The 25,462-nt window shown below is 42.1% G+C and overlaps 1 protein-coding gene across 1 annotated transcript in view; it reads left to right on the top strand.

Moving 5' to 3' along the window:
* The first annotated feature begins 221 nt into the window (after positions 1 to 221).
* Positions 222 to 25,462, top strand: part of LOC126108357 (speckle-type POZ protein-like) — a 33,272-nt gene continuing 8,031 nt past the window's right edge. Inside the window, exons 1-2 of the mRNA XM_049913571.1 lie at positions 222 to 787; positions 8,896 to 9,021. Of these exons, the coding sequence (XP_049769528.1) occupies positions 222 to 787; positions 8,896 to 9,021 (692 nt within the window). The remainder of the gene's footprint in view (positions 788 to 8,895; positions 9,022 to 25,462) is intronic.

The raw sequence follows: 25,462 nt of genomic DNA, 5'->3' as shown, positions 1-25,462 counted from the left end.
TTATCGTGTTTTCCCTTTTAGTTGCTGTTTTAACCTTGTGCCTTGCGGTGTATTCCTAACGTAGTCTGGGTGCTAATGACCATTGTAGTTGTGCGCCCCAAAACCACAAAAAAAACAAAAAAAATTAGCAGCTTTTGTACTGGTCTGCATGTGCGTCGTACAAGTGTCGAGTGTGCCTTTTAAGGTGGGCTCGGTGGCGCCGTGTTTCAGGACCTTCCGCCATGTCGGCAGCTGCTGAGGTCCAGAGGACGGCGGCCGTGGACCTGGGCGCCCTGCTAGATGCGGGCGACGGCGCGGTCGTCACACTGGTGGCGGGCGAGACGCGGCTGGCGGCGCACCGCGCGGTCCTGGAAGAGAGGAGCCCCGTGTTCCGAGCTATGTTCCAGCACGACACACTGGAGGCCAGCTGCGGTGAAGTCAGAATCGCGGACGTGGAGGGCCCGGTGCTGAGGCAGCTGCTGTCTTACATGTACACCCTGCAGGCACCCCAGCTGACCAACACGGCCCGGGAGCTGTTGACGGCAGCCGACAAATACGGCCTGTCCGCCCTGAAGGCCGCCTGCGAACAGCAGGTGGCGGCGCAGCTGGAGGTGGAGACGGCGGCGGCTGCAGCTGTGCTGGCGGTGAGGCACTCGTGCCCCAGCCTAACTGCGGCCGCCGTCCACTTCATAAGGGCCCACGACTACAAAGCAATGGCGACGCAGGGCTGGGCAGACGCCGTGCTCGAGTACCCAAAAGACATCGTCGAAGTCAGTCGGCTGCTTGGTGAGCCACCAGCAGAAGCCAGGTGAGCCCTGGGCAAGACGTTATTCTGTCTTTAACAATAATGTGTGTGTGTGTGTGTGTGTGTGTGTGTGTGTGTGTGTGTGTGTGTGTGTGTCCATATAGCTCACAATGCTGTCATTGTTCTGTCATGACTGGTTTATCAAAGCTCCATATTCAGCTCTTTTTGTTAGCAGTTATGTTAAGTAAACAAATCATAGAGGGAATAATTTCAGTGTTGAAGAAATCCGTCCTCATTTGATTAGCTCTCTTATAAAGCATGTGTAGAGCCCATTCATCTAGATTTTGGCATCAAGCCTTTGAACAACAGATCCTTTGATAGTGTACCTAGCAAGTGAGACTACTGCTGTGGGCACAAAAAGGACACAGTGATGGGTGCAGTTTGTAGCCGACCAGATGAATGCTTGTGCTGTGATGTTGGGCAGCTTTACTAAAAGTAGCCATCAGTTGCTCGGTACCACTGCTGCACAGTATGATAGCTCCAACTGACACCATGCTGCATAAAGAGAAGTTGAAGATTATTATGTATGTTGCTCAGCACCAGAAAGATTTTAGTATTCTGCGACACGTCGAGGAGGACAGCAACGTATTCAGTTTCGTATTTATCTTGTACCCGTGTGGCAGATACTGACCTGGCACAACTTCTAGGCACAGTAAAGCATACTAGTGTCGCAAAATGAGTGCCACACTGACGCCTCACAGTATGCATTCAACGGCCGAGGCGGCTCTCCAGAGCTGACAGCCAGACCTGGGCACAGGTTGATTGTGAAAGCTGCGACTGCCAGCTACTGCTCGAACATCCCGTGAGGTGCTGACTTAGGTGACGGCCTTGGAGCACTACTGATGATCGCGTTAAAGGTCTGTCCCACAAGCACAGAATGGCTACTCAGAAGTGCGATGTGTCAGTCGGGGTAATCGAGATCTGGTGTCACCGTCACATTGCCACAGCGTGCGTCACACGGTATAGGACAGTACGGCAGTAATTGGCTTCCAGTTCCTCAGTATATTTGTGCAATAGGCCAGCAACTTCAGTACAAAACTTATTTTGTTACCCCCAAACAGTACAGTGGTGGTACACCATATGAAATATGCCAGGCTCCAGAGAGTAGCATATGGTTGTGTGTGCAGTAAACATGGTCTAAGCACAGGGGCTGCCCAGACACTCCGTGACCAAACAACAGGCCTGCCGCTGTGGCAGAGCTGTTCCAGGCACTTCAGTCCAGAACTGCACTGCTGCTGTGGTCGCGGGTTGGAATCTTGCCTTGGGTGTGGATGCGTGTGATGTACTTTGGTTAGTTGGGTTCAAGTAGTTCTAAGTCAAGGGGACTGATGACCTCAGATGTTCAGTCCCATAGTGCTGAGAGCCACTTGAACCAAAGAATAAAAGAATAATGCAGTCAACAAGACAACATGGTCGCACACAATGCTGGGCCTTCCAGCCACATTTCCTTCTCCCCTCTGTTCAGCCAACGCCTGGAATATGTGCTGCACGTTCCCCTTACAAACATGCAGGAATGGTGTGTACTTTTAACTCGCTCCAGTGCATGCTGCAGGAGCGGGTGCCAAATGTATGCCCTTCTGTCTTGCTTCAAATCGTCCGTGGCATTACCAGAGGCCACTCAGCGAATCCCCCCACGTTTTCCTCTCCTAGGGTACAGCAGATTTCATTTCATATCCCATCTGTTGGAGTCTGATATATCTCCCACGGCGTCAATATTGATACGATATTTTTGCTACTCATCCGCATCAACTTACATTTCTCTACATTCGTAGCAAGCTGCTGTTCATCATCTTTTCTTATTTTTTCCATCACTCTTCTGACCGTAGCACCTGCAACCTACGTGCTCCATTATTTTCTGAGTGTTTCAATCTGTGTCTTCCTCTACAGTGTTTGCTCTGTTTAGCTTTCTAGCACAAAGGAAGTTTTAACAGATGACCTATCATCCTATCCCTTGCTCTTCTCAATGTTTTCCATATATTCCTTTCCTTGCCAATTCTGTGGAGAGATCCCCTCATTACCTTACCAGTCCACCTAATTTTCAATGTTCTTTGTAGCACCACATCTCAAATGCTTCCATTCTTTTCTCTTCCCAGTTTTCTACAGTTCATGTTTCACTACCATAAAATGTTGTGCTCCAAAAATAAATTCCACAAATTTCTTCCTCACATTAACACCCGTGTTTGATACTAGTAGACTTCTCTCGGCCAGAAATGCCATTTTACCTGTGGTACTGTTCGTTGATGCACCCCTTGCTCCCTCTGTTAGCGCTTATTTTGCTGTGTAGGTAGCAGGACTTCTTAACTACATTTACTTTGTGCTCATCAATCCTGGCAAGTTAATCACTGTTCTCATTTTTGCTACTTCTCATTAAGTTTTCCTCCTTTGATTTAATCTCAATTCATATTCCGTATTCATTAGCCTGTTCATTCCATTCAGCGTGCCTTGTAATTCTTCCTAACTTTCACTAAGAATAGCTATGTCATCAGTGGATCTTATCATTGATACCGTTTGATCTTGAATTTTAATTCCACTTTTGAACCTTCCATTTATTACTGTCATTGCTCCTTTGGTGTATAGATTGAACAGTAGGGGAAATGACTACGTCCCTGTCTTCCACACTTTTTAATCCGAGCACTCTGTTCTTGGTCTTCCAGTCTCAATGTTCCCTCTTGGCTCTTGTACATATTGAATATTATGAGTCTTCTTACAGCTTACCCTTAATTTTCTGAGAGTTTCGTACATCTTCGACAAGTTAACATTGTCAAACACATTTTCCAGGTCGACAGAGCCTATGAACCTGCTTTGATGTTTCTTCAGTTGTGCTTCCATTATCAACAGCAACATCAGAACTGCCTCTAGTGCTTCTACCTTCCCTAAAGTCAAATCAATTGACGCTTAACAGAACTTCAATTTTCTTTTCCATTCTTCTGTATATTATTCTTGTCAGCAACTTGGATGCACGAGCTGGTAAACTGATGATGCGGTAATTCTCGCACTTGTCAACTGTCGCAATCTTTGCAATTGTGTGGATGATCTTCTTCGGAAAGTCAGTTGGTACATTACCAGACTCACGTTCTACACACTAATGTGAATAGTTACTTTGTTACAACTTCGCCAATCATTTTACAAAATCTTATGGAATGTTGTATCTTCCTTGTGCCTTATTTAATATTAAATTTTCTGAAGCTCTTTTAAATTCTGACTCTAATACTAGACCACATATCTTCTCCATATCAACTCCTGTTTCTCCTTCTATTACGACATTAGCCAAGTCTTCCCCATCATACAGGAATTTCCTACTAACTGCTCTCTTCTGTGCATTTAACAGTCACAGTCTTAATGTTACCTTCTGTGCTTTTAATTTCACCAAAGTTTGTTCGGCTTTTCTATATGTTGAATGATCCCAACAGCCATTTCCTTTCAGATTTCTTCTCTTTTTTGTGTTCATATTGCCTTAGCTTCTGTGCACTTCCTATTTCTCATTTTTAAGTGACTTGTATGTCTGTATTTCTGAATTTCCCTGAGCATTTATGTACTTCCTTCATTCATCAACTGAAGTATTTCTTCTGTTGCCCACGGTTTCTTTGCAATTAGCTGCTTTCTACCTTTCCAGCCTCTGTGATTATTTGAAGAGATATCCATTCTTCTTCAACTATGCTACCTACTGAGCTGTTAATTATGGTAGTATCTATAACCACAGAGACTCTTCATCCCTTAGTACTACTATATCCCACTTTTTTGCACACCGATTCTTCCTGACTAGTCTCTTAAACTTCAGCCTACTCATCACTACTAAATTGTGATCTGCATCCGTATCTGCTTCTGAGTACCCCTAACAGTCCCGTATCTGACATGTGAATCTCTGCCTGAATATGCTATGTAACTGAAATCTTCGCATGTCTCACATCCTTTTCCATGTGTACCTTCTCCTCCTCTTCTGAGTCTTGAAGAGAGTATTTGCTATTGCTAGCTGAAATTTTTTATGCATCTCAACTAGTCTCTCTTCTCTTTTATTCCCAGTACCAAGTCTATCTTCTCCTGTAACCCTTTCTTTTACTGTCACCCCTACAACTGCGTTTTTCTCCCCCCCCCCCACCCGACTATTAGATTTTCATCTCCCTTTACATACTGGATTAAGTGTTCAGTACCCTCATAGTTTTTCTACATGTTCATTGTCAACTTGTGATGTCGGCATGTATACCTGAACTCTCGTTGTTTGTGCTGGTGTTGGTTTCATGTCGATTCTGTTCAGATGAACCCTGTCACCGAACTGTTCACAGTAGCTCACTCTCTGCCCTACCTTCCTACTCATAATGAATCCTACTCCTGTTCCGCCATTTTCTGGTGCTGTGGACATTACCCTATTCTCTTCTGGCCAGAAGTCCTTGCCTTATTTCCATTTCACCTCAGTGACCACCACCGTATCCAGATCGAGCTTTAGCATTTCCCTTTTGTAATTGTCTGGCTTTCCTATTGCATTCAAACTCCTTATGTTCCACGCCTCGACTCGTATAATGTCATCCTTTCGTTGGTCATTCAATCTTTTTCTCATGGTCACGTCACTTCTGGCAGTCTCCCCCAGGTATCCAAATAGGCACTAGTCAGGAATCTCTTGCCAAGATCATGATGATACTTTTGTCGGTTACCGGCCACATCTCCTGTCGATGCACTTTGTGTCTAATGCAGTGGTTTCCATTGTCTTCTGCATCCTCATGCCTTTGATCATTGCCGATTCATTTGCCTTAAGTGGAAGCTTCCAACCCCAATGGCAAGAGAATGCCCTGCACCTGTCTGCTCCTCCACCCACTTTTGACAAAGCTGTTGACTGAGTAATGGTGACGTCTTAAGCCGGAAGTCTTCGGCTGCCAACGCTGACGATTTTTATTCAAAATGAACCCAGCACTGACGACATTTTTGATTGCTAATTAAAGACGATGCGCCTAAGCTGTTGACTGAGTAATGGTTACGTCTTAAGCCGGAAGTCTTTGGCTGCCAACGCTGACGATTTTTATTCAAAATGAACCCAGCACTGACGACATTTTTGATTGCTAATTAAAGACGATACTCCTAGACCATGAGCTCCAAAGAGCAGATTATGATTTCCAGTCTGATACCCCCACGATTCTTTCGTGAGTATGTGTGTGGTGAGCACGGGGTGCCAAGCTAGTGCAGCCATCCTTCTTTACAGGGCTGCATTTCCTTGCCCTTCACCTCATTTCCTCTCCTTGCTCCTTCCCCTTTGCCCTCTCCTCTCCCTCTCTTGGTGTCCTTGCTTATGTTGGCCCCACTATCCTCCTGGTTATGTTGGTTTTGTAATTTGGCTTTGTTGCGTAATCACCTCGTCCTTTTCGCATTCCCTGGTCCCCCTCTGGGGATTGGCCTCCATTACTAAATTTCTATTGCGTCGTGTGAACCATTTGGGGAAGAGCACCTTATCTAGTGTCTCCGATGTGTGCCCTCCTAGTTCATTCCACCTGTTCTTTCATGTCATCATCTGATGCTAGGGTGCATAGCCAGCACAATAGTCAGCCCGTGTGGTGGGGTCACTATGTACCCTTTTGGTTGAGCCCCCTGAACACACAGGGATCACACATCTGCAGTGGTTGCTTGTCGTCATGGAGCATTGGATCTCCCGGCAGTGGCTGCCGTGCCAGACGGCCCTTGCTGTGGCTGGGTGGTGCACGTGAGGAGAGCCCCTGATTGGAGTGGGTGGTATCAGGGCGGACACTGCATACGGATCCAGAACTCAGGCCATTCTTTTGCGGCTGTCTCTCCCCGTGTAACTGATTCTTTTAGTGCTGCTTCTCCTGCCCCTTCAGCCTTCCCTCCTGTGGCTACACCCTTGGAGAAGAGTCGCCCATCGGCTAGTAGCGAAACCTTTTCCCCGCTATCTGGTTTGCACCAGGACTGGCGTGGATACTTTCAGCAATGCCAAACATTTATTTTTTGTGGAACACATTGAAGACAAGTTTGGCGAAGTGGACTCCCTGAGTAAGATGCGGTCGGGTTCGTTGCTGATCAAAACTGCTTCAGCTGCCCAGTCTGCAGCCCTTCGTGCCCGTAACCATCTTGGCACAATTCCTGTGTCCATTACCTCCCCCCCCCCCCCACCAGTCTCTAAATATGGTTCAAGGTGTGATTTTTCACAGGGACTTCATCCTTCAAACTGATGAGGAACTTCGGAACAATCTTGAACGGTGGGGTGTTCACTTTGTTCGGCATGTTCTCTCTCGGATTCATATGCTTCATATTAAGTCTTTTTCTTTTTGGAGTTTCTTGAATGTGTTACACTACTGGTAACTCAACAATTTATAAACATTGTTCGTGAAACAATATTGCCTATCCTGTGTAATCCATTTTTTCTTTTAGCGGTAGCCTGTACTGGAATCTTCTGTCTGTTTTGTTCAGCTTAATTTAACATGAAAATTTATGTTTGAGGAAGAAGTACATCACCTCTGCTATCAACAGACATTACATGCGTATATGGTTCTGTCTGCTTTAGTCGGAAGCAAATTTCGAAACAACTCTATGTAAGTTTTACAGTATAGCTGTTGTAATTCCTGGCCATCATCTCCAACATTCCCTCAGGCGTCAGAAAACACTGCATGTTAGTTATCCACTGTTAATCAAAATGGCAGTTTGTCAAACAACTCCTGTGTATCTGTGTCAAGCTTCATGTGTATTTCATTGTACGAGGTTCGTTCAATAAGCAATGCCTAAAATTTTTTAAAAATGCCATTAATATACACATAGACAAATGTCTTTGTTGGTGCCTCCCATTTGATGTTTTATCTGTGTGCCATTGCAGTTTCGAACCATTCTGGAAGATGGCAGAGCAGTAGTACAGCGTCAAAATGGCGTCTGCATATGAGTTACATTGCAAGCAGCATGCTGTTATTGCGTTTTTGTGCGCAAGAAAAGAAACCGTGGTGAACAGCCATAAACGTTTGTGTGCAGTGCGTGGCAATGCTGCAGTTGATAGCACAGTTGGGCAACGGGTGAAGAAAGTTGCATGCTCAGGAAATGCAGAAACAAGCTCCACGATCAGCCACACTCGGGACGTCCTGCCACAGCCGCTGCTCCAGACAAGCTGAATCGTGCAGATGCCATTATTCGTGCCGACCGGTGCATCAAAACTTGACATTTGGCTCTACAGTTGTCGGTCAGCATTGGAAGTGCGTCTGCAATGATCAGGGCTCTCGGCTATTCAGATAGTGGTGTTCACGATGGATTCAATTAATGCTCACAGCAGGCTACACGATTCAAAGAAGCGTTTTAAGGTCGACGGAGACGCCTTTCTCTCACGGATTGTTACGGGGCACGAAAGCTGGGAGCACCACTTTGTGGCAGAAACAAAAAGGCAATCCATTGAATGGCGTCGCCCTCATTCGTGACAAAAGAAGAAATTAGAGACGACCCCCTCTGCCGGAAAAGTCACGGTGACAGTCTTCTGGGATTGTGATGGCGTCTTTTCTGTGGATGTGATGGCAAGAGGGTCAACCATCAATTCAGGGCCATATGAGAAGACTCGAACACGAGAACCGCTTCTGACGTATTCAATCGGACAAGAATCCAGCAGAAATCTTGCTCTATTACAATAATGCACGCCCACACACAAGTCCGAGAGCCCGGGAACGCATTGCCCCGTCCACGCTACAGTCCGGACCTGGCACCCTCGGACTTCCATCTCTTTGGGCCGCTTAAAGATTTTCTACGGGGAACGCACTTTGAAGAGGACGAGTGTGTCAGTCTTACAGTTGTCACGGGAAAGATGTGTCGATGTACGTCACCAAATTCTGACTCTTAAGAATAAATACGTTATGAGGGGAAAAAGTGGGGCATTACATAATGAACGACCCTTGTAAGTTGATAACTGAACTTGTCCAATTGTTTCCCCTATATCCCCCCCCTCCCCCCCTCCTCTCTGTTAGTGATACTCAGCTTCCATACATTAGGTTCCAAATAACCTCACAAGCGAGTCACAGCTAGCTGACTTGAACTGCTTCCAAAATTCTGCCCGGCAGTTGCCCTATCAGTGCAGCACAGTCGCTGTCCCCTACGTTCGGGCTGTCGTTTGCGGCCCACTCTGAACAGCCGCCCCCTGTTTGCAGCGCGGGCCGTGGCTCCAGCAGTCCCAGCACCGCCACTCGGCCGCTCGGCGACCCCGGCCGCTCTCCTGCCGCGGCTGCCCGCCACACTCCGCCGCCTCCTGACGACGCGGCCGTCTCTCGCCTGCGGTGAGTGCTGCCGACTTGTACACTCAGTGCCGCGTCAACCAAATGTTACACTAAAAACATCTAATTTAAGCATTTTTGAAATTTTCGATAAAGCTGAGCTTACAGTTTTCAGGAAAAATTATTTCTTCGTTTTATATGTGTATTTAATGTAACTGCTGCTCTTGATGGTGTTTACGTATCTTAGAAATTGATTCTGAAGGAAGTGGGTTCGGAGCCACAGTGTCAGTGCATTGCTATTGAACGAAACCTACACGTCACGTGAATGAGTATACAACTGTATGGAAGTTCTCACGGGAACCTCTTGAGTGCCAGATCACAAATTCAGTCTTCAGTGAGGCTCATTGGATAGTATTAGCAGTTGTGATGGGGAAAAATATTAGCTGCTAATGTTTTACCATCTTCATGAGGAGGGCTACAGAAAGTGAGTGTCCGTGATGTGCAGAGATAAGCCTCCTATGAGACACACGTATTACAGTTAGCAAAATAGACATCGTCGACATTAGAGAAATGTTCAGGACAGATAATAAACTTGAACCACAAGCACCAAATGAAAAACAGCGCGCCCCGGTGGTCACAAAGGTTCGCACCATCGAGATCGAAGGTGAACACTGTCGTGGACCTAAAACCGTGAAACTGGTCTTCCTTCGAGGTGCACGTGCAGTTAATGCGATAATACGTTTTACAGGCACGGAGCAAACAACGTCTAGAGGCTTAATTTTCCAATGATACAAATCACAATATCGCACTCCTTTCAGGAGGGATAGTTTGCTCTGAGGGAGTATCATTTTTATACGCAGACCAGAAACGAGCGAAAGAAACTTGCTTTAACCAGCCATTGGTCAGTCCCCTCTTTTATCCAATTTATCTTCAGATCGGGAATGGTTGATGTTAAAAACAAATTCCTTACTGAATGATGGGACAAGTTTGTCTCATCTACAAACCTGCAGTTCACTGTGCATTGTCGAGTCAATGCTTTATTAGAAATTTCGTTACCTGATTTCTTTCCGTTTTGTAGCACTGTTTCAAACTATGCCAGTAGTATAGGCGTAGGTATGGGACACCACATGTTTTTGACTTGAAAATATTTCGACGTGTTCCTGACTTGAAAATATTTCGACGCGTTTTTTTCTGAAAAAACGTTTCCAAATATTTTTTGTAAAAATATTTTTGTCTCATAAAATTTCCACTTAAATTTTCTTTTAAATATTTCCAATTTTCTTTTTAAAAATTCGCTGTTGGTCTTAAAGAAAACTGTATCGACAAGACTATTTTCATCATTTCCACATGTTTTCCTCGTAAAAATATTTACATAGTTTCTGCATGAAAATTTTCCGCATCTTCCCACTGCAAATTTTATAACATTTTGCGTAAAAGTGGTCGTCTCTTTAAACTCACATCTTTTTGAGCAAAAGATGGCAGCCACTTCTTAGCAATCATTTTTTTTGCAAAATCGTGTCGATTTTAAGTAAGGCAGCGGTATGGCACGAACCCACATGTTTTAGACGAAAAGACGGCAGCCACCTTTCTGCAACGACATTTTGCGTCCACTTTTTTGTGGCCACTTTATTGAGATTTCCAGGCAGCGCTCAGTCGTCGCTCGGCAGGCACTTTTTCGTGGTCTCTGTTTAGCTACCACTTTCCTGCGAGCGCATTTTTCCAGCGACTATCTGCAATTTTCTGATGTGCTTAAGTCACCTCAATTATTTACTGGTTGATACGTGTCTCTTCAGTTATCTCTATTTTATCATCCAGCAACAATCTGTACCAACAATCAGTATCATCGATGCATTCTGTAATCTCGCGGAAAGCATAGCTGTATTCTATTTATACATGTAGATTTTATTTCATTATTAATTGATAACCCCCAGGGAAGTGTATCGATTATTCTGTATTCTCTTCTAAAGCCATAAGCTTATCGTAGTTTTAGTTAAATTCCTTACCTATAACTGTACTTGCAAAGTTCTTTGTTTTCTTGTGTGTGGTTATCATATCGTTGGTTATTATGACTTTGTCTTGTGAACCATGTACCAGCTCGACCATTGTTTCCATATTCAGAACCTTTAGCACTACGGTAGTTAAGAGTGAAGCCTTGTGATTTTGGTAGTCTGTTTACCTCTGTACGTTTTGTACGTACAACTTTTTGGTCCTGTTCCTGTCCATTCAATACTGTAATCATCTGTACCAAACTCATCAGTCGATTCACAATGCGTGCAACTGTTTCTACAGTATTCGTACCATCGTCAAGATAAACAAGTGTCGGTGTCGTAGGACACAATTTTATCACCTAATTTATCGAGCATATCGTACGGCCTCATTCTAGTGTTGGAAGTGGTGAAGGTGGACACAAATAGGTTGGTACTTGTACGATCTTAGACATCGTACTGATATATAACTTGGATTACACAGGTCTGAGACATAAAAATCGTTCGAAATGTATCAAGTGGTTTTCATAGTGTTTTCAACACTGATTTCGGGAAGATTAGTGAAAAAATTCCATCACGTACAGTTATTTCAGATACTGCTTCTCTAGTTTTAACTTTTGTCGATATTTCAGCATTATAGTGAGTGAATTTTTATACTAGATATACGCAAAATAAGAGTAATCAGGAGAAACCAGCAGTATTTTCATGTGAGTGCCTGTCTGCCGCGCTGCCCCTTACTAGAGATGGACAAAACTGTTCTTTTCAGAGATCGGATCAGAACTGTTCACTCCCTGAAATGAACTAGCTCTTTTTCATGACTCACCACTCATTCACAATAGAAAATAAATGGAAGGCACATTGCCCTTTAAACTTGGTTTATTCCAGTACTATACCTGTATTTTGATCTTATTTGATACTATTTTGAAGTAACACAGATAATGAGTAAGAATTTTGTATTGTTTATTGAAATTTCCACGATATGACAAAGTTTTTGATTATTGATTTATTTTGCACTATCGTGGTTTTTTGGGTGATCGGAAAATGTTGTAACTTGAGATTTACATTAACAATATATTTGGCTATAATGTATTAAAATTTCATTAACCTTGTACAAATACATCGCAAGCCATATATTTGTAAAGTGAACGTTTCCTTCCGAAAACGCCTAAAATCGCAAAATCCGTACCAGAATAAGAAAAAAATATATATATAAATTTGACTGTAGGACTAAAGTGCTGCATATAGCCTTACGCAGAATAAAACAAGGAAAATATTGGTGTATCTTATTTTGCGATACGTTTATCGGTTCGCTCGTAATTAAAGCGTAAATTCGAGTGTCCATAATAAAAATCCTATAGTAAGAGGAGTCGTCAGGAACCTAATCTGGTCAGTTTAAACAAATAAAAATAAAATAAAAACAAATGATGTATACATAACATAATAATGTAATATACATAGCGGTATTACTACGAAGAACAATATCCAGTAGAGACGAACTCCGATGCAGAGGCGCTGAGTCGAGTAGGTCGAGCCGCGAGCTGTATTACTGCGTGAACTAAGACCACAGAGACCATAGTGACACCTGAGTTGCTTTGCTCAACACTCTGGCTAGAGTTGAGGACGGTGGGGTGAGCGTTGAGCGGGCGAGTTCCGAGGGTGGGGGGAGCGGTGAACGGCCACCAGTCACCCGCTCCGAGACAAATCGTCCGTTCTCTTGCGAGCAGGTTGTTGCAAGTAGTTCTTATGTTTTCTGCTAGGAGGCCCTCTGTCCTGTTGCTCGCATCAACTGCCCAGAGGGCAGGATGTGCGACTGAAACGATCGCCGACAGTGCGATGCGAAGTTAAGCTGCGCCAGACACTGCACACGGCAGACGACGCACAGAGACGGCACGGCATATGTGAAACACAAAATCCAATGGGGCACTGCACAATGCAGGCAGCCAAGGTAGAAGCAGGGCAGAGGCCGGCGCTGGCTGTGTTGTGTGGTGTGCACTGTGCTGTGACCAGCAGAGGCGCTGCTGATATGCTCCGTCTCTCTCTCTCTCTCTCTCTCTCTCTCTCTCTCTCTCTCTCTCTCTCTGCCGTGGGAAACGTTTGGAGCTACCGTTCTTTTTTTCTGAATCACTGATTGTTCACTCCTTTGAAAGATTCAACTCTATGAATCAGTTCAGGAGCGGATCCCCCATCTCTACCCCTTACCCCGCCATCACCGAGCAGTTAGCTTCTGCTGTTGTCCTCCAGTTCACAGTTACTCTTCACTCTGTGCTGTTCACGTGATGTTGTGGTTGTTGCTTTAAACTAGTGACTGTTTCCTTGTGCTGTGAAGTTGTTCTATGGGCAGTGGCTACCAGAGGATGTATAAATTCGCCACATTGCTTGTGCTACATTTGTGGTAACTATACCGTTAAATAGCAACAAAGGAACATTTCCGATTTTGTTGATAAGGTATATTTCGCCTATTTTGGCATAAAGTTAGGTGATCAAGATAAGCCTTGGGCCCCACATAGTTTGTTCAGTGTGTGTTGAAGAACTGAGGCAATGTTTTCAACGTAAAAAGCAGTCCGTACATTATGGAATACCAATGGTTTGGAGGAGCCCAAAAATCATAGTGAAGGCTGCTATTTTTGTTCTTGCAGTGCAAGAAGACAGAGATTGCAATGATTCTGGCACAACCGATCCCATTCCATTCTCACAAACTGAACTGAACGATTTAGACCTAGGCCTTTCTATAGAATTGGCAGAGGTTTTAGGATCTAGATTAAAAGATAAACATATATTGGCTCCGGGTAAATCCTTTTCTTGGTATTGATCGAGGGAAAAGGAGTTCATATCTTTCTTCCCTCAAGAAGGTGACATGGTGTTTTGCGGTGATGTTCCCCCCTGGACTTATGGCCCTTTCCAAAATAGAAAATGCTCCTGATGAGTGGAGACTTTTTATTGATTCTTCAAAACAAAAAAAAGCCTTAAAGCCGTACTTCCACACAACGACAATAAGTACGTTTCTATACCAGTTGGACATTCGGTTTACTTAAAACAATGTTACGCAGGCCTTGAACTGGCTTTAAGCAAACACTGCTATTCAGACCACAAATTGACATTACGTGCTGATTTAAAAGTGATTTCAATGCCGTTTGGTCAACAAAGGGCTATAGAAAGCAACACTACATCTAAAAAGGTTGGTCCTTCAGAAAAACCTTACAGGTAAGGGTTAAGAACGTTGAGAGGAAAAGCCTTGTGGATCCCAAAAAGGTGTTACTTCCACCACTTCACATTAAGTTGGGACTGATGAAACAATTTAAGGCATTGCCAAAAGAAGGGGAATGCTTCAGATAGCTTTGTGGAGAGTTTCCTGGTTTATCCGAGGCAAAGCTAAAGGAAGGAATCTCTGTCGGACCAGACATTAGGAAACTAATGACAGATCCCAAGTTTGTGGACAAAATGGAAACATAAGACAGCATGGACATCTTTTAAATTAGGTGTTACAGGTTTCGTAGGAGACACGAGAGATCCAAACTGAAAGACAATTGTCACAGACATGCTCGACAACTTTAAGAAGCTGGGCTGTAACGTGAGCATTAAGGTTCATTTCGTCCACTCACGTCTTGACTACTTCCCTGAAAACCTTGGTGATGTAAGTGAAGAGCAGGGCGAAAGATTCCACCAAGACATCCAAAAAATGGTAAGAATATATCAAGGAAGACTGAACGTCAACATGATAGTGGACTACTACTGGATGATAAAAAGTGGTGATCGTCAACGAGCTCACAGCTGGAGAAGCAATAAGAGGAGCTTTGACAGAAAGCTAAAGCGTTATTATAATGACATGTGAGATTAAAGAGAAGTGGAAGTGTGCGGGAAAGCTAGTATAGAACTTATTTATAAATAAAATAAAATTTGGTACTATACCCAAAAATACTGCTTTTTTTGTGGGAAAACCTGACGTGACAGAAAAAAATTGGATTGCATTTTTGAAATTGTTGTTGAAAAGTACATCAGTCAGTTATCAAATTTTAAGCAACTTCCAAAAAATATTTTTTTTCAGACCTGTGTTATTTCTTCGTTGATCGGTATGACGTTAGTTGTCTCTTTTATTTCGAGTAAGAGCTCGTACCATTGCTCAATGTTGTCTATAAATTCTGTTTGTGACAAGTTCTGTCTCTGTCCGAATTTTCCCCAGAGGGAATTGTATATTTTGGCCACAGCCCGCTTGCCACCGTTCGGTTCAGTATTGTTAATGTCGTGCGTGATGTCTTGCTTTTCCTCGATAGTTCGACCGTATCCTTCTTTAGACTTCTAATTTCCTTCCCAAGGACTAGTTTGACCTTCATGAAGGTTTTAACGTAGTTTGTGAACAGTCAATTACTTTCCCATTCAAAGTGCCACACCTCGTAAGTTTCCTGTATTGTGCAGCCTTTTCGATGGCTTTGTTGAGCTCTATAGTTGTCAAAGTTCGTACAAATGCTCTCTCATCGTCACTATGGTTGCAACTACTATCAGGCTTTTCTTCTACTCTTTTCGAATGTAGAGCAAACGAAAGCTGTTCCTGCTCAACTGGATGCCCAGAGTGGAACAAGCCGTGAAGCACATGCACTTTGCATTTAACAAAACGAAATCATTTGTCGTCATATTTTTGTGGCCTCAATATCTGTACGGGATGACCAACAGATAATCGTCGTAAAACATCACTGTTGGATATAGCCTGCCCACGTCTATATATCGCAGCTTCTTGCCTGATACCTTGAATTTAGCAGCTTTTGTTCTTGTTCCGAAAAAGACATCTCTAGGATTCAGGGGTTCCATGACATTTACGTTCTTTTGAATTATTCCACCTACAGCTCCATATTTCGACACAGTTACAACCGGCGTACCCCAACTCTTGTGTGAGTTCTAAGAGATCCATGGTTTCATTGTTGACCGTTGTCGATAGTATCGGGCGAATAATACACTGGACAGCCGTGCCAGAAGCAATTGTGATACTGGTATACTGTTTTTGTGTTTGCGTTCTAGCTGTCAACATTTGCGCCACATTTTGTAACTTCTCCACCGTTCAATGCATTTTGTACACTAGGAAACGAATTTAACCACACAATTCACTCTTTGCTGAACATTTCCTTCTTTTGATGTTTGACTACAGCAATTAGGCTGAATGTATTCTGACCTGTAAATAGCCATACAAACACTAGAAATTATTATGTACTGGAAAGGACCAATTTTTCTAATTTCCAGGAAATATAAACTAAATTCAAGGCAGCTGCGGCGCAATATCTCGTCAGAATGGAAATACTCGGAAAATTCCTTCTGGATGTCAAACCTGTAATTTTCACCCACTTCCTGAGCGTGCCATTCTAAGAATGCTTTTCTAGCCTTACATATCACAATGTCAACACCATAGTACTTGTTTGCTGGAAGTCGCCCTACGTAATTTGATTTGCTTATTGAAGAAGTGTGGAAAGTAACCTTTTTTCAGCTCTTTCAGACTGAATGTCTTGGAAAACGTCGCGAGATTTCCTTGGATACCATATTTACTGGGATCTAAGCCGTACTTTTTTTTCTGGTTTTTGTAATTCAAGAAACCGCCTGCGGCTTAGAATCGAGTGCAAAGCAAGCGGAAGTTCTGAAAAATATTGGTAGGCGCCGCCACGACTAACTTCTGCCGTCAAATAAATGTAGCGCTACACAGGCATGCTTTGCAGGCACAAAGGTAAATACTGGCCCCAAGACCTGTGCGTCCGTAAATAAATTTAAAGAAAAGGTAGAAGAATGTAAATATTATGCCATGTATTCGTTTGTGTTTGCTGCTGTCTCACTGAAATTCTGTCTGCCTAATAAACTATGAAACTCGAGTGAGACAACAACAAGTGCCAAAGAATATACATATCATGTCATGTTTATATTCGTATTATTCTTATGTTGAATAGTGATAGTGAGAAATGAAGCACAGCAACTGACTACATTTTTAAATCTAAGATGACTTTAATTTCTGTGCAGAATGTGATGCACTAAAGAGGCGTGTGCAAAGATTTTCAAACGGAGAAAAATTTTCGCTAAACTAGTTCAGAACATTTATGTCATACGCTGTCTATTATTTGGTTCTTGTTGGTCATTATCAAGGAAAGCGGCAGTGTAAGTAACAACAAATAGCAGTCCCTTGCCAGTGTTTCCCTTATGAGAGAATTCCTCTCTCTCTTTCCCTCTCTCTCTCTCTCTCTCTCTCTCTCTCTCTCTCTCTTTACTACTGTAAGCCCCGGTAACGCGCACAAAAGCAAGCCATGCTGCAAGCGGGGACAGGTTGTAAACACTCATTGTCAGTATGCGACAAACAATGCATGACAAAGTACAGTAATGCATTTTCAGCTTAGTGACTTAAACACCTATAACCAAGAGAACAGCACTCATCAGATCAAAGCAAAATAAGCAATCTATTCAAATCAGACAAAGCACGTGAAAAAGGAAGAGTACCCGTATAATGACTGACACACAGCAATGAATGTTTAGAGAACATAGTTGCGTGGAGATAGCAGCGATTGCTTGTACATGATTACTTACTGATATTATAACTTTACAGTGGAAATTGCCCTGAAGATGACCCTATCTCAGGTTGAAACAGGTTGGTGACAAAATAAATAATGTGACTGGGACTGTCACTTTGATTCATTGACATAGCAATGGCTACTTGCTAAAGCTTAACTGTTAAGCTTACAACTCGGACCACACTACTGTAGCTGTATCTTCATCTATTCGGCTTCAATTGTGTCTCACGTTAGAGTGGTCAAAAACTTCTCTCCCCTTGAATTTAGAACCCCAAATTTCAAGTGCAGCTTAGATTCGGAAATTTTTTTTTCATTGATTTAGTCTCATTTCTCGAGTGCGGCTTAGATTAGATTCGACTGAATACAGTAAGGTTTATGCTGTCAGTTATTCTGAGCCTTGTTGTTGTCTCCAAGCCTTAGGGAAGGTATTTTTAGCACTATAATCTTCGTTCCTTGGTAAATGGTTTTGATCTTAATTCCGTTATTGACACAATACTGTAAAATAAAGTACGAATCATAAGTCTTTGTATTGTGTGCTATACACGTATAGCCCCTGTTACTGTGTGACAGCAACCATTCGCAAAATTCATTGTTTCTAAATTCGTATGTGTTTCCTTTGAAGTCTTGCACAGCCACAAAGTTTGGCGTGTGTATGCCTGTATCTTGTTCTGCTTTGAAATCGGAAAAGTAGTATCTTTCTTTGTAAGTGCATTTTTAAATTTTTTAGTGCCACTCTCATTGCAAGTATATTTATTATTGCAGTAACCACCATGTCTTTTTCTCCTTTGCATGTAGCATTTGTTTTCACTTACCTTCACATGCTCATCGCCATAATTTTGGCAATCAGAGACGCCAGAGTTGTCTGCCAAGGGTGCTTCTGCGTTTTTTTTTACACTTTTCGCACTCTAAAATCTTTTCACACACTCACTTGCGATTACCCATGCATTCTTTACCAAAACAATACAGTAGAGTCTCGATAGTGCGAGTTTCCAATAATCCGAGCCTCTTTAATAAAAAAGAAAAAAAATTGAGGTTGCAATGATCTACTTTCTTTTCTTCACTGACATGATAAATAATGAAAGGGAGAGTACAGCTCAGTGGCAAAGCAGACAACAATGCAGTCAACACCGACGGTTAGCTCACTGCCCTGTTGCACGAACATCTGTTGTCAGTATGGCACGAAAAACCCCGACTGCTATCGATCAAAACTGGGGAGTTCATATGCCGCTGTAGTTCCCAGTACCTGTACTGTACAGTGTGTTCCGTTGTACACTTTACAAAGATGAGTGCTGTAATAAAAAAGAGGAAATATATGCCTTTGCATCTAAAATTAGAAGCACTAAGGAAAAACGATAAAAAAAACTTGCTCTCGGATATGGTGTAGGTGAAGTTAATGGTTGCTGACCGGCCAAGAAAGAGACTTAAATTGAAACAGTTTTCTTCACAGAAATGCTCACACGAATGTCTCAGTCGAAGAAGTATAAAGAAGTCAGACTTCAATAAAATAAGTGAGGCATTGTTCATGTGGTTTACCTAACAGAGACAGAAGGGACCTCTGATTTCTGGCCCAATCTTGCAAGAAAAAGCTTTGTTTTTCAGAAACCAGCTGCAGGAAGCAGGTGACAATTTTGCCGCTTGTGTGGGTTGGCTCGACAAGTGGAAGAAGAGGTATGGAGTGCGTCAACTAGACGTATGTGGAGGAAAAACTCTACGGTGACGCTCAGGCCGTTCCAAAATTTATCGTAGAGTTTAAAAAAATCATAACTGACGAAACTAGGCTAAATTTCTAAATGGTACCAGCGAGAACACTTGCTTCTCGTACCTCCTGGGCACAAAAAAAGCAAAGAGCGGCTCACAGTTATGGCAGCTCCAAATGCAACTGAAAACCACAAACTAAAACTAGTTGTGATTGGGAAGTTCGCCAAGCCAAGAGCATTCAAGAATGTATCCATCTCAGCTCTTCCGGTTGTCTATACACATCAGAATAATGCCTGCATGAATCAGGAAATCTTTAAGAACTGGTTTTTTAACTCATTTTTACCTGACTGCAAGAATTTTTTAAAAGGAAGGGGACTGCCATGCAAAGCAATTTCGCTCACGGATAATGCGTCCTCATATCCGAGTGCAGGAGAACTGCAGTGCGACGATATCCGCGCCTTGTTTTTCCCACCGAACGTCTCCTGCCTTATTCAGCCCACGGATCAGGGCGTTCTGGAATGTAAAAAAAAAAAAGTATCGATGGCGATTGTTACAGTCAATGCTGCATTCCGAAGACAATGAAAGCATTGTAGGAGCTTTGAAGAAAGTGACGTTGAAGGACGTTGTGTAGTGGATTAGCGAATCTTGGAGCGAAATAGTCACACAATTTATAAGTCGTGGAGGAAAAGTCTACAGGAAAGTATGCCGGACACAGAAACTGAAGATCTAGCAGATGAGGACGATCAGCCACTGTGTAATTTAATCAGTGGATTGCCAGGCTGTGAAGAGGTGGAAGGAGGCGATGGTTAAATCCGGACCAGCAGTTGGAAGTGACAGACTCTTCTGTAATTGGCACGGTTAACATTCGATGGCAGTGCGAGGGTGACGAGGCAGCGGCTGCACCGGTGGTGAGTCACACCGATGGCTGCGCTGCCCTCGAGGCCGCCATGTGCTGCGTGGAACAGCAGCCTGAGGCGACACCGGTGGCGTCACTCTGCCGCGAGCAAACGTCGCAGACACTTCACTATTACTTGGCTAAATAAATAATTATTGTTATTCTGCCAATGCAAATGCATGTGTAAATATTTTTATTTTAATAAAGTTCAAATTTGAGTTGTATTACTTACAATATTATATTATTTCTTTTTCCCATTTAAATTTCGATCGTCCGAGTTTTTGACAGTTCGAGGTGGTTCCGGTTCCGTTTACCTCGAACTATCGAGACTCTACTGTGCACTTTCTCCAGTAAATCCTTCGCTGTTTACCTTCATGCTTTGGTCTCAAACGCAAGTTGCACACATTTCCTTTATCTTTTTTGCAGAAGTATTTGTCCTTGTGATTGCAGGATTCATCACACGTCTTGCAATAGACATTCTGCCTAAAAAACTCTTCATATTTTTGATGCCATTGTGGTGGTCATTATTTAAGCACAAATAGTGTTGCTCCCTTTTCGCCGCCAGAGGAATCCATAACCATGTTAAAATTAATAGCTGAAACAACTTTAATCTGAACATTCAAAAAAAGCTGCTGCATCGTCGATATCGTCCAGACTGAAACCTTCTTCAAAGGTCTTTGAGTCTCGCTCACAACTCTTTTGCTAATCCTTCCTGCGGACCTCTCCCTTTCCTAGTGTAGAGAGCGTCATTATATGTCAGTTCCTCGCACAAGTGTGTTTCTAGTGATCATTGCTTGAGGACCGCACAGGCTATCGTTGTTGGTTATTTTGTTTATACTTCTCTTGCCAATTATATCTTTAGTAATATTTACTATTTTTGTTTCCCTTTGAACCTTTACCTCAACCTATTTCGTAGACCTCAAAGTAAAATTTGGTGTTGTTTGTGTTTACATTTTCATTGGATCATTGGATGTTATTATTATTTAAATCTGATCAAGTAGCTGTGAGGCGTTGACTAGTAAATTCCTTTTCCATGAAATTGCATGATTAAAATCATTTTCAGCAACTATTTTCATTTTGTCCCCTTACTTGTAATCAATTTTCTTACTGCATTTATAGCTGCTTGTATAGCCTTTCTGACAGCTTTCATTAGTTACACGGGATTACCTTTCTTAGAGTCTTTGATTGTAATGATATTAGCTGTCTGCCAAACGTTATTTCTTTAGCGATACTGTACAATCACAGAATTGAATCTCGAGGGCCAGCTTCTTTTCTTTCACTGAAGTGAACAGCTTTTAATGGGCAGAAAGATTTGGCCTAGTTTTCGTATTTTCGTGGAGCCGCGCTGTTGTTTTTCAGAAAACCTCTGTAAAGAATTGAATGTGCCGAATTGTTTCCAAACGTTCCTTTTCTGAATTTACCAAATCCAGTAGGTCTTTCTTTGTATGTACTACAGAGTAACCTTTGACCTTACATTCCCTCGCTATTTTTTTTCAGTTTGCGAGTAGCTTTCTGAGACAAGTCTCCATAGTTAAACAATCCACTATCATTTTCTGCTGAGTAAATTCATTCTATTGCTTCAACAAGTGCTGCTTTCTTCATTTTGTACAAACCTTTGATTCTGAAGTCTTATGCAAGAGCTCTTAATTCCTTAAGTTTTATTTTCTTTAACCTTCAAGTTTTTTCTTCGTACGGGTCATCTAAGGACCACGCACCAATTTCAATGCTTCCTTCTTTGTTGTTCTTTCTTTTTCCTGCAGTATTTTCATCTTTTCACTACGTATCCTTTTTCTCTTCTGGGGCCATTTTGACCCTGTCTCTTTCTCCCTCTTGCCTTTGAATCCTTCAATTTTTAACGCTGTCCTCTTGAAAATCTCTCTTTCTGTTGCATCTTTCTCACTCATGTTGTTTCTTTCCATATCTTTCTCAACTTCTTGGATCCAGGCTATTGTTGACATCTTGTCCCAAAGATATCTAAAAATCTGTTTGGTTAACCTGTTAGTATGGTTAACCTTGTGCTGTTCATTCTGTATAAGTGTCCAAAAAATAGCAGTCGCCTATTTTGTAGTGTTCCATTCATGTTTTCAATGTTGCGATAAACTTCTTCATTGCTTCTTAATTTCCATACCTCTTTATTTTGTGGTGGCCCAAATATTTTTCCAATTTCTTTGTAGGACTTAAGTGTTGTACAATTTTTGTTTGGTATTAAACATTCACTTCCATAAAAACATTCTGGTTTTACTACTGTGTTGTAGTGGCATATCTTCAAATTTTTAGACAGGCACCTTTTGTTGCATATATTCCTTGTTATTTCACAAGTGCTCTCCATTTTATGTACTCCTTCTAAAACAAATTTTTCTAAGCCCTTTTCTTGGATAATTTCTTGCAAATATTTAAATTTATTTATCATCTTTATCTGGCCAATATCTGTTCTAGAGATTCCAGAGCATTTGTTATATTTGTCATAAATTTTATTTTTCTACAGATATTCAACGTGCTTTGTTGGCTATTTCTTCTAAAAGACTGATTTATATTCCAGCATTTGTTAGATTTTCAGAAAGAATGGCAAAATGATTCACAAATGCTAAACAGTGAATTTCAGTACCTTTGTTTTTAGCTCCTAGTATGATTGGCGATAGCTTCTGCTCTTTGAGGTTTTGTTTCCACTCTCTTACTATTTTCTCTAGTGCACAGTTAAAAGGAGTGGAGACAAGCCATTACCTTGCCTTCCACCTGTTTTTATGTCGAACGCCTTCGATATATCACCCCGAAAATTTACTTTTGATGTGGTGTTTGTGAGCGTTTCAACGAATAAGGTTTGCTGATTTAGATTTGATGGCAAATTCTCTGTTCACTTGAAGTGTTTCCCTATCAACCGAGTCAAATGCATCTTTAAAATATATAAATGTTAAGACTGTATCTTTGGACTTTGTAAATCTGTGACGAATTACGGACTGTAGGTTGAAAATCTGTTCTGAGCAAAATCTGCACCTTCTAAAACCACTGTAATACTCTACCAAATGGTTACGAAGTGTTGCTCCTTCCATGTTTAAAAGTATTGTTGAAAATTTTCTTACACAATATATATTTTTTTAATCAGTGTTTCTGCTAATTCAGTTTCCGTAACACTGTTTGTGCGCACGAACCGCTGCGAAGCATTCCCTGTTGTAATCTGTGGCACACTAAGAGAAGCAGGATGTGGCGGTGTTGTCAGCAGCTGCTCTCTTCCGTCAACAGGTGTCGCAGAGGTTTCCGCCACGTAAATTACTGCAGTATGTGTTTTGCTTTACTCGTTACGGAAATACAGATGGGACGGTCATGCCAGCTGAAAATTAGAGAGAACTGAAGTTTGCGTTTCGTCTCTTCAGATGAGCTGCACCTGTCTGGCAAAAACCTTACATTTCGTGCGAGAAATAAGGTGACTGTAGGTGCTTTGAAAGTGCCTCATTGCCGCACGAACCGTATGTACAAGCTGCAAATGCCTGACCTCGCTCCCTGGTCTACCTCAGGCTAGAGAGTCGCCACTGTTCCTGTGTTCTGCCCCCTCAGTTAAAGACGGGCGGCAGATGCAAGAAGGAGCAGCTCCCATCACGTCGCGGATCATCGAGAGGGAAAGAAAACCCTGGAAGGTGGAAGATCAGAGAGGGCTTGAAAGAGAAAATCTCTCCGGGGTTTCCTTCAGGTGGCACCGAAGGTTCTGCACTTTTTGCATCAACAGTTTTAACGGATCTCGACCCATTAAAAAATTATGCTAACGACTTAGCCTCGCAGAGATAGTTGATATCGTTAACCAGTGTGTCTGGTGTAGTCGTCATCCTCTATATTGAAATAGTTAATGTGGTAGTCGATGCTAAGGTTTTCCTTCATTCTTTGGTACAAATTTATCGAATTTGCATTGTACTCGACCCTCGGCATTTCTTCACTATTTGGGTGTCTGGCCGTGATGCTTTTGCAAATTTCTCCGCACTCTGATGACACGGTAAGTGTAATCGCAGTCATCGTCAAATAATTTCGAGATTGATGTAAATTTTGAATTTGCCCTTCACTAATACTGTTCAAACTTTCGAAGTGAATTAATTGGCCTCGATACATCTCTTTAATTCCGTACTCACCGTGTTTTCTAAGGGCAGGCGTACACGGGAGACTTACTGTCGCACAACCATTTCGTCTTTGTTGCTTTATTGTTGCTTCTGCTTTTGAGAGCTCGCACGAGATGAGCAACTGTTTCCTGACAGTGGACCCGTTTTCAAGGGTTTCTGTAGTGCAGCCGAGCAGTGCTCAGGGAGGGATTGTTTTGAGACTGCAGTGATTTGTGCTGTTATCATTCGACAAAGGACAAAACAGTAAAGGAAGTACTGGATTCGTCCACTTACGTCTGAAAGACGAAATATTAAAATGAATTTCCCTTTATTTAAACGCTAAGATGTTGCCCAGAGAAATCCTTCAGTTCCGCACGAGTGTAACGTCATTTGATGAGCTAGTCCCAAATCTGGGGCCTGCCATCACCTACCGAAATACAAATACGAGCCCCCTACCAAAATACAAATATGCGACAGGTGATTCCACCCGAGGAGGGGCTCAGTGTTACATTATGGTAGGTTACATGAAATTACACATTTTTATTTAGTTTGATATTTATTAATTCCAGAAATCCAGTTAGTAACAGTAATCATCACATTTTGTATAAAACAGGGATCCCCAAACTATTTTGGACAAGTGACCCCTTTTCCAAAATGAATTGTTACCTCAGACCCCCATCGCCAAATTACCTACTTTTAAGATCAACCCCCTTATTCATAATGGTCCGCTAACTTAAAACAGCTGCTACAGAGTGTTATTTTTCATTCTGACTTAGGCCAATAGAAGACAGAGTTAGAATTAGCAATGCTTTAAGTTAGCAGAGTATTATGAATAAGGGGGCCTATATTTAGTTTTTTCTTATTGATACAAAATACCTAGGTACTAAGGTACCAATTGGAAAACTTTGCACTTGGTTAAGTGAGTAAAGTTGACTTCATTCTCATCAAAATTTAACAAAATAAAAAGACATAAAATTCAGTAAATATCAAGTTTAATTTATAATGATTATTACAAATTAAGTACTTAAAGAATGTTAAGCAGGTAGGAAATTATATTTAAAAAAGTATTAATTCACAAAGAGAAAATAAAACATTCAGTGTGATGGATGAACCTGGTGACTATCTACCAATCTAGCTACATCCGGTTCAATATTGGTGAGTTGCAACCTTAAATCTCCATGTTCATTGATTTTCAAACGGTTTCTTTGTTTTGTCAAAATGTCTGTTACCACACTGAAGCTTTCTTCAACTAGGTATGATGATGGAAAAGCGGTAAGGTATCTTTCAGCAATGTTCCACAATGTAGGATACTGTGTT

Source organism: Schistocerca cancellata, chromosome 11, assembly GCF_023864275.1.
Source record: "Schistocerca cancellata isolate TAMUIC-IGC-003103 chromosome 11, iqSchCanc2.1, whole genome shotgun sequence".
NCBI lineage: Eukaryota > Metazoa > Arthropoda > Insecta > Orthoptera > Acrididae > Schistocerca > Schistocerca cancellata.
Note: the sequence above shows the minus strand (reverse complement) of the source record. Positions and strands in the feature narration are given on the sequence as shown.